Below are 9,112 nucleotides of genomic sequence, written 5' to 3' on the forward strand. Positions count from 1 at the left end.
GACTTGCATGAGTTGTGCGGCGGTTGCAGACAGACAGTCCAATGGAGGTGTTCCACGATGTGTGAGACCCAGTATTGGATCCCCCGTATTGGTGTGAGAACTTGAGAAATGGTCAATTGCTGATTTTCGCAGGGCCTCAGCAGCAGCCGCCGGCCTGAGAACCCTGGAAACAAGTGGCCGGGAAGGGCGATTGCAGCTGAAAAGTGGTTGGGGAAGCTCCACGACTGGCCAATTGAGTTTCCGGGCTGCCGCGGTCAGGCTATGCGGACCATGCAGACGGTCGATAGCGGGCATTTGGGCCGTGGGCGAAACGACGATCTTCGTACCCAGCCCCAAGTCGGTGTTTTGTTTGTTGTATCCGTAACTTGACGAGCGTGTCAACAAGCTGCCAGATGTGACAGGCGACATACACAGAGCGTAGTTCGTAAGGTCGGGAGCATCAGCGCAATTCGCGACAGCCGTCAGCAATGCAGCTGGACGCATGGAGGCATTCGACACGGCCCATCGTTAGTGTTTGTTCGTCGCCTCATGCTCAAGAACACAGCCAATGAGTCCATAGACTGGCGCCTCTCGAACTTGTGGCGCCCATCACGGCGCCTGAGTGGGAATGTCTGTGGGCCATGGGATACCATAATAATTTACAGATTCTGGCCGATTGTGAGAATCCGGGGTTCCCTCTTCCCGGCATCACAAGGTCCCAGTTTCTTCCTCTTCTCTGATCCAGCCTCGGGTGTTTTGTCAGGCCAGCCCAGCCAGCAAAGTTGGGTTATTCTGTTGCTGATCGACCACGGCGCCTGTAATCTTGGTGTGAAGGGAAGGACCCAGAAACGAGCAGCCGAGGACGAAGCTGGTCGGCGGCGGTCGGGCCAGCAGCTCTAGCTTGTCCAGGACGGTTGTCAATAATCGATGCTGGAAGGTCCACTGCTGGAGCTTGCGCAAGCAGGCGTCTTGGAGGTGCGATTACTGCCGACATTGCCTGGCACACTTTGCAGCGCTAGGGAAAGATGTGTGGGTGCGCATGTGTACCTAGTGCGTGGTGTGGGAGAGCCGAGCTCTGCTCTGTGGAAGCTTTGGTGCTGTGGTGGTCCATCGAGTCGGCAGCATCTTGCATGCAGTAGGATGACATTCCATCGCATGTGAATGACTCGAATAGTTATTACTTGCATGAAGATGGGCCATTGAATCAATTGACCCCATATCGAAGTTGTCGGGCTGACAATTGAGGTGATTAGGCGCAGTGATTGAATGGTGAGACTTGGAAGAGAGAGCTTTTCGAGGTGAGGTGTGCGACATGTGCGGGCACGAGCAGTCAGAATCAGATGGGAAAGGAAGGACGGGAGGAATGAGACAGCGGGTACGGAGTACGTATCCGAGGTTCCTTCCATTAGCTCAGGTACGTAGCGTTGTACTGGTCGGTAAAGTACCTTACGTTTCCACCTCACCTCAAACAGTCGGGCAGGTCGCCATCGAAATGGAGAATGGGAAAGTGTGCAGTGGTGCCCGGTACCTGCTGCGCCGGAGCAAAACTGGTGCCTGACTTGGGTACCGTTGGCCTGGACACCTCAGAAGCAAGGCGTTCAAGGCAACTTGTACCGATGTACACATTTCCAGGGCGTCAAAGCTTCGAGCTGCAGCTCCGAGCTTCTCCTTCCCAAGTTCACCCCATGTCAAATCTCCACTTCCCATCCCCCAGACTAGTCCTCTTCGGGGCGGAATAAACAAACGGAACATCCACTGCTGGTTTGATGCAGGAGACGGGAGCCAATGTCAACATTCCCTCACAACACACGGCGCACTTTGACCACCTCTCTTGCTGGGAATTACTCGTCTTTCTCACTATTATCCGTACCTTGCCATTTCTGCCATTCTGCAGGCATCTTCCTCATCTCTCACCCTCGCACACCATCCATCACAACTTGAACCCACATCAGACAGAACACAGACTCTCGGTTGGTCTCTCCTCTCCTCTCACATCTTTTGATATCTTTCTCTCAGAAAACGAGACACACTCGATCTAATCCTGTCCAATCCAGATCATCCAACCCGCCTCCTCCGCATCCACTCCCAGCCGTCCATCCACCCACAAAGACACTGATCCCAGTCTCCAGTCCCACTTGGATCCAAGATACCAGTCCAGAGTCTCAAGAGGACACACTCGCACACTCTCACACACAACAGACAGTCAGACACACAACAGACACACACTCACAACATTTCACCCCTTGCCCCGGCAACCCTTCGCAACCCTCGTTTTCTGCAGGACTGCATTCGCTCGCCGCTTGCTCTGCTGCTCGGTCCAACCATCACCCCCCAAACCCCCCGTCTTCAAAACCCAATCCGCATCGCACATCTCCAACGACCCTCTTCTCCCTCCTTCTTCTCTCCTCTCCATCCATCTTCAAAGCTTCAATCGCCCTTTTTGCCCAACTTCACCCTTCTGTCGGCACACCCCCTTTCCTCCAAATCCAAAAGAGAAGAGAAAAGCAGAAGCGCGTGTCACTCGAACGACCGGCTTCTTCCACCTTTTTCTTCCCCTTTGTTTTTCTAGGAAAACGAAGCAAGAGGATACTCTTCTTTGCCTTCCTCACTTCAGGAACGCTTAGAAGATTCTCCTCTCTGCGCCCCCAGAGCCGCCAATCTGGATTTTGAAGCTCGTGTCCCCGTCCCCTTTAGCGTCTTTCCCTCCACCTACAAGGAGAGTGAGACACAAACCCAGACCCAAACAGTCACTCAGACACATCAAGAGCTTGAGATCAAACTTCCTGAGAAGAAGCCCAACAAGCCCGGACGGGAGGAAAGTCAATACTCTTCCTTCACCACCATCGCCGAGTCGAAGCCGCAGCCGCCGCAGCCGCAAAAGCCGCAGCAGCAGCAGCCTCTTCCCCCTCGGAAAGAGCACCGCTACGAAGAAGAGGTCCGCATCGAAGAACACTACCACCGTCCCGGTGTCCACTACGAGTCCCACAACTACCGTGAGGAGTACCGGTATGTTTTGATCTTTCTCTATCTGTTCTCTGTCTATCTGTCCATCACTTCCTCTCTCTCTCTCTGCCCAACCCTCTCTCTCTACCTGCGGCCGGATGTGCCCATCACAGCTTATGTATGGCATGGCATCGATCGATTCATCCAGCCCCCTCACTCCCGCTTCCCTCTTCCCATGCAACCTCAAAACAACACATACCCACTCGCGTCACTCCGGTCACCGCCCCTTCTCCTCCCCTTGGCAACCGTCTCTCACCTACCTACCCATCTTCCTCCTCCTTCTTCCACACACCCCTACCTCTCCTCCCACTGGGCACCCCGGCTCGGGACCGCTTCAGCTCGGGCCCCGGTATTTCGCCAAATTTCCCTCCTTGCCCATTACGAGCCGCCAGTCATGGACCCTGGACGCCTCCTCCCGGCCCCCCTAGTCCCATGTTGGCCAAGTAACCACTTGTCACGTCAAATATGTCAACCGGAGCGAAAAAGCTTCCCCATCAAGCTCCCCCATCAAAACATCAACTGACTTCTCTCTTCTTTTCCTTCTATCCAGCCCTGCCCCTCCCGCTCCTGCTCCTGCTCCCTCTCAATACACCACTCAGCAAGAGTTCCACGACACTCGCATCCACCACCACGACACTCGCGTTGAGATCGACACCCGTCACCACGAGCACCTGGTAAACCCGATTGATAAAATCGAACGCCAGTACCGTCAACGCTTCCAGCCTACCTACCACAAGGAGGAAGTCACCGTCGAGACCTACCCGGCTCCTCACCACCACCACCACCACCACTCTCACTCCGACCACCACTCGGATCACCACTCCCACCACCAGCACTCCCACGTCGACGAGTACACCGTCGAGTCTGAGCGCCCCCGTCCTCAGCAGTACAAGGAAACCATCACGGTTACCGAAGAGACCATCGAGCCTACTCACGTCTCCAAGCCCCAACACAAGTCTTCCAAGATGGGTTACTACGACGAGGATGGTAAGTCGAGAAATCCCCCTCCCCAGTGCTCTGCTTGACCCCCTTTTGTGCGTGCGTGCGTGTGCTTGCTGGCTTGTCTGTCCGTCCAATGCTTGTTGGGCTTTGTGTGTGTGTGTTTTGGTTGCGCCGTTCGTCCCCCCAATCTATGGACCGACACTGAAGGGTGCTCGCACCACCAGGCCACTACCATTCTTTCCGTCAAGGCCTTCACAAGCTGGCGGACAAGATTGCTCACCCCCATCATCACCACCATCATCATCATGGTCATGCTGACCGTTACGAAGTCTCCGAGGTTCGCGCCGCTTCCGCCCCCCGCCGCCAGTCTTCCGGCTCTGGCTCCGGTGCCCCTCGCATTCCCAACACCGTCACCATCCCCTGCCACCACATCCGCCTCGGCGACTTCTTGATGCTCCAGGGCCGTCCCTGCCAGGTCATCAAGATCTCCACCTCCGCCGCCACCGGCCAGTACCGCTACCTCGGTGTCGACCTCTTCACCAAGCAGCTCCACGAGGAGTCCTCCTTCATCGCCAACCCCGCCCCCAGCGTCGTTGTCCAGACCATGCTCGGCCCCGTCTTCAAGCAGTACCGCGTCCTCGACCTCTCCGATGGTCACGTCACTGCCATGACCGAGACCGGCGACGTCAAGCAGGGCCTGCCCGTCATTGACCAGTCCGACCTCTGGTCCCGCCTCAACAACGCCTTCGAGTCCGGCCGTGGCTCCGTCCGCGTCCTTGTCCTCAACGATGCTGGCCGTGAGCTCGCCGTCGACGTCAAGGTCATCCACGGCTCCCGTCTGTAAGCGTATCACGCTATGTCAATGGTTTATCTAGCAAACATGTCATGTACGAATTACAGATGATCAGATGTAATGGAAGAAATTGAAGTCGATTTTTGGATAAAAACAGAACGGATAAAGGATCCAGGAGTCTTTTACGTAGATATGTAGCTCTGTATATGATCTGTAATCCATATGTTGGGTACTACACTATACTGTCTTCAATATGCTCCCTGTGATCTTTGTCATGCTCTGTGCTCTTGTTTTCGTTTCTCAAGAAGTGCCTTACTAAGTCTTACATATACCTGGTACAACCCAAGCTCAGCATGGCAGCTCCTAGCAGTACGTCACACCTCTGTCATACTTCTGACCAAGCCTTTGGGACGAGGAGTTGTGGTTGGAAGTGCGTGCTTGTCGTACAGCAAGGCATCTTCAGAGACATGCGCGAGTTGCTGCTCTCCCTCCTTACTGTCTCCCATCCAGTCATCAAGAGTACATGGACCAATTGACTATGTTCATCCACTAAATCTCACACGCCTTCAGAGCGTTGTGTGATTCCTGTAGTGATGTTTACTCATGGGCAGCACATTACAGGCATCACTCGACCTCTCGATACACCACCTCATCATGAGAAGAATAGAAGTCATTGTGACCGTCATTCACCGTCAAAGTCGTGGCGTCGTCATCTGTCAATCATCTTGGGAAATGCCTCAGTTGAACTTGCGAGTGTGGGAACTTTGCCTCTTTTTCAAGCCTATATCTATCCTGTGGCGGTAGGGACTCGAGTTGTGGTGAATGGATGAATGTTTTCGTATTTATTGTCAGAAGGCGAGTGTCGAACGACTGGTGAATTTACCGTGTGGTTGCACAGAGGTCTGGGAAACCGCCACATGTGGTCCCCCCACCCTTTTAAGCCAGGACGTGAACACTTTTTGGATTTCATCAATCGTTCCCTCCGAGTAGGGCGGTTTAACAGATCGTTATATAGACAAAGAAGGAGAGTAATATGAATCGTGGAGTGTTCGGTGGTGATGCTATCAAGCTCAATGATCGTGAACTCATGATCAACAGAGTCATACCTACGGGGACACAACGAATGCTCAAAGAGTGGTAGAGTTTCCTGGATTATAAAAGATGCCATGTTTCTATCCAAAATAGCCTCTTTATTCTTCAAAAACATCTCTGTACCCGGCAACGAAACTACCGAATCCCAAACGATAGTCATGGCTCCTAGTGATTTCAACACCCAGGTCCTTGCCGACCAGCCCTTCAAAATGATACAGGAATGCGACGAAGTGTTCAAATCCATTGTGAAGTATCCTGGCGAAATCCCTTATCACCTAGCGGGGATCATAGTCGACCATCTGTGGGTTCATTTTAGGAACTGGCTCGATAGGCACCTTAAGACGAACTGTGATCGACCTGAGCCCTTGTCCGGGTTGAGAGCTATCGATGAGAGAATCTCAATGGGAGGTGAACGCGAGAAAACCAACTTCGTCCACGACCTCAAAGTTCTCTACCACTATCTCGAGAAAAGTACATCACCACACCAATCCTGATAGTAATGGTTTGGAGTACTGACCGACCGAATCAAGTGGCATCAATACTCCTCCGCGGAGCTGAGAACCGGCTGAGGGGCGACGAAGCCACTCGAAAAGATCCCTTGCCGCTAGGCTCACCGATCGAGATAGACTACGACATAAGGCTGGGTCCACGATCTGACCTCGGCTGGTACATGTTCTTCGGTATTCCGATGCGCCTCCTGCTCCTCGAGTCCGCGTCTTTCGTGTTCTCCGAGAAGAATGATGAGGCAGCCGACGCTTACCTAGCGGAGACTGTGAGCAAAGGTGCCATAGAGGGTGGATTGATAAACCAGCATGTTCACTGAATCATTCCTGCGAAGAGTTCGGTTTCCGGAAGTCCAAGCATCCATCTCCTTTTTCTCCTTTGGTTCGGCAGAGAGAAGTGGATGGAACGACAGTCGCGGCTTTCTAAAGGAGGAGACAGCGATACCAACGGGCTTTTTGAATCAGCTGCCAGGAGACCATCGTCGGCCTTGGGAAAGTACGGTACTATCGCGGCTTGGGAAACACAGTGGAACACTGGTAATTGCGAAGAATGCGACTATTGCTTTTGGCTGGTTTACCTAGATCAGGTAGCTCCGGAATAGAATTCTTCACTTATCTCAGAATCAATCGTGGTATATGAACGTGTATGATGCGGGCTTCCTGATTACCTGTCTTCTTACGTATTCAACATCAGAGTCGGTTTTCAATGCCTACGCGATGGCCTCGCGTTTTTACTCGACGGCCAGTGTAGTTTCCATCAACGGATAGGGAGGAATCGTTGAATCCGGCTACGCATATGTCATCGACGACTGGGAGTGGATAGAGCGTGGCGGAAACGCTACTATATTTGTCGTGGAGAAAGAAGAGACTAAGCGAGTCGGCGCACATGAGCTTGAAAGAAGCGCAAGAGAGGCATTGAACAAGGGAAGATTTGCCTCACGTCTATTTGGCTTTAGGATATCCTCGGTAGCGATGGCTCTGTGCATGAAACTCGACTTCGGTACACTGCCAATATGTGAAATAGGGGAAAAGTTCGCATCTCCCTTCAGATACGGTTGGCGTACAATCATCATCCATCTCGGGTTGTTCAAATCATGTTTAGATCAACAAACCCTTCAGGCTTGTGGCGCCCAGGTCTTCTTATTCTTCTCCGCGAAGTCACAAAATCGTGATGGGCGTTTCCCTGTCAACTCGACAACAACGCTGTTCATCCGGTCCTCACTCCCGTTTTTGATAGCCAAGTCTGCGTTGCCTAGCATCTCTGCAATATGCGTAGGTAGACCTTGCCGAACATAGTAATCCACAAGCTCGTCAACTGAGAGGTTCTTGTGCGTGATCTCGCGGCCGAGAGTTTTGGAAAGGACCTCGGCGATCTGTATACCATCGTTACTCCTACTGCGAGAAGGTCTAGTTAGACGACTGCACTTACATCGCCGTAGCTGAGTAGCTCGGGCCCAAGAATCAAATACTCGTCGTTTGGAGCACTCTTTTGGGTAAGTAGCTGGAAAGCACACGCAGCAATATCCTCTGTCGCAACCCAGGGAATCCTTCCGTCCCCGGTGGCAGAGTAGACAACACCTTCTTTCACAATAGATTCGCGGTAGTTTTCTAATTCCGCAAAGTTCTCTGTTCAGTGATCAGCAATAGCACTTCCCCAGATCCTACCTAGGAATAGGCGCGCACTTACGTTGGAACCATGTCGGTCTGATCGCTGCCCATTCCACTTCGCCCTTCTCACCAAGTTGCTTTAGATAGGCATGAGGTCGACCCATTCCCTGGCTATTTATATCCGGCTCGACTGGACTCCCGCTCAGCAGAACGAATCGCTTCACATGTCCTTTGAGTCGCGCCTGATCAATGAACAACTCCACCGGCGGCAAAGGACCCCCTGGTGGCGCCACCAGGAATACGCTCGTCGCGCCAACTTCTAGAACCGTGTTCCATGTCTTCTCATCGTCCCAGTCGAAGGCAATCGGTTTGATGTTCTCGGCGCCCGCCTCTGTCGTCGTCGACCCTTTGCGGGAGGCTTGATAGACCTGAACTGGCGTCGCCGCAAAGAGCTTGGTGAGCTGGCGGCCAACTTTACCAGTTCCACCAATGATCAACACTGTGTTTGAATGATCTCCTTCCATTGCTGCGCTTGCCAGATTGCCGTTTGACATTACTTGAACTGATTCCAATCATTTAGCATAACGAAAGAAAGGGAAGGAAAACTACATCGCTGTAAGGTGAACTGCTTCGATTACCTTACGGAGCTAAGAATTAAAAGCCGCTGCGGACTTAAGATCCGACTAGATGTTACGACCCGTACAAAGATGACAGTCAACCGACCCACTCGGACGCAAGTCGTTCGTATTGATTGATTGATTTTGTCTCATTTGGTTTTGGCCGCTTCATTCAACAGCTATACCCAGATAACAAGGTTTAGCTTGTGGGACACATCTGTGGACAGCGCTTGTCAAGCGGCACCATAATTTCTCGGTACACTACACATCCCTCAGCAGGGCTTTGAGTGCCTGTCATCGTTGTCACCGCCATCATACCCAGAATGAACTCAGTCATGGCCAGGAAAGGCCCGGGAGAAACCCCCAGCTGAGCTCTCCAGAGAGAACCTTCAAAGACTCATGTTGGCCATCAAACCTCTACGCCAGAGCTCTCCGAAGATATCAGTATACTGTGATTTTGAGATCCAGACCTTGGCACGTCTGTACTCATTAGACTTTCATCCCATGATCTCCATCGACATTGCTCCAGCAATTGTTCAAGAGCGCAGTTGCGCTTCGCTTTCTCTATGTGAGCC

The 9,112-nt window shown here is 52.6% G+C and overlaps 3 protein-coding genes across 3 annotated transcripts; 2 read left to right on the forward strand and 1 right to left on the reverse strand.

Annotated features, from left to right (window-relative positions):
• Positions 1-57: 57 nt before the first annotated feature.
• On the forward strand, positions 58-4,768 carry CTAM01_09343 (uncharacterized protein; the record flags this gene model as incomplete). The annotated part of the gene is made up of 5 exons (XM_060525362.1): positions 58-93; positions 133-322; positions 2,604-2,985; positions 3,533-3,969; positions 4,254-4,768. The coding sequence occupies 5 exons, from the start codon at positions 58-60 to the stop codon at positions 4,766-4,768; spliced, it is 1,560 nt and encodes a 519-aa protein (XP_060380067.1).
• A 1,115-nt stretch (positions 4,769-5,883) lies between these two features.
• Positions 5,884-6,632, forward strand: CTAM01_09344 (uncharacterized protein; the record flags this gene model as incomplete). Its single annotated transcript, XM_060525363.1, has 2 exons — positions 5,884-6,280; positions 6,340-6,632. 2 exons carry the CDS (start codon positions 5,884-5,886, stop codon positions 6,630-6,632), a joined length of 690 nt encoding a protein of 229 aa, XP_060380068.1.
• Positions 6,633-7,427: 795 nt separating this feature from the next.
• On the reverse strand, positions 7,428-8,444 carry CTAM01_09345 (AFUA_2G17970 family ergot alkaloid biosynthesis protein; the record flags this gene model as incomplete). Its single annotated transcript, XM_060525364.1, has 3 exons — positions 7,428-7,685; positions 7,742-7,938; positions 8,000-8,444. 3 exons carry the CDS (start codon positions 8,442-8,444, stop codon positions 7,428-7,430), a joined length of 900 nt encoding a protein of 299 aa, XP_060380069.1.
• Between the last annotated feature and the right edge of the window lie 668 nt (positions 8,445-9,112).

Source organism: Colletotrichum tamarilloi, assembly GCF_030869305.1.
Source record: "Colletotrichum tamarilloi strain Tom-12 chromosome Unknown Scaffold_36.1, whole genome shotgun sequence".
Taxonomy (NCBI): Eukaryota; Fungi; Ascomycota; class Sordariomycetes; order Glomerellales; family Glomerellaceae; genus Colletotrichum; species Colletotrichum tamarilloi.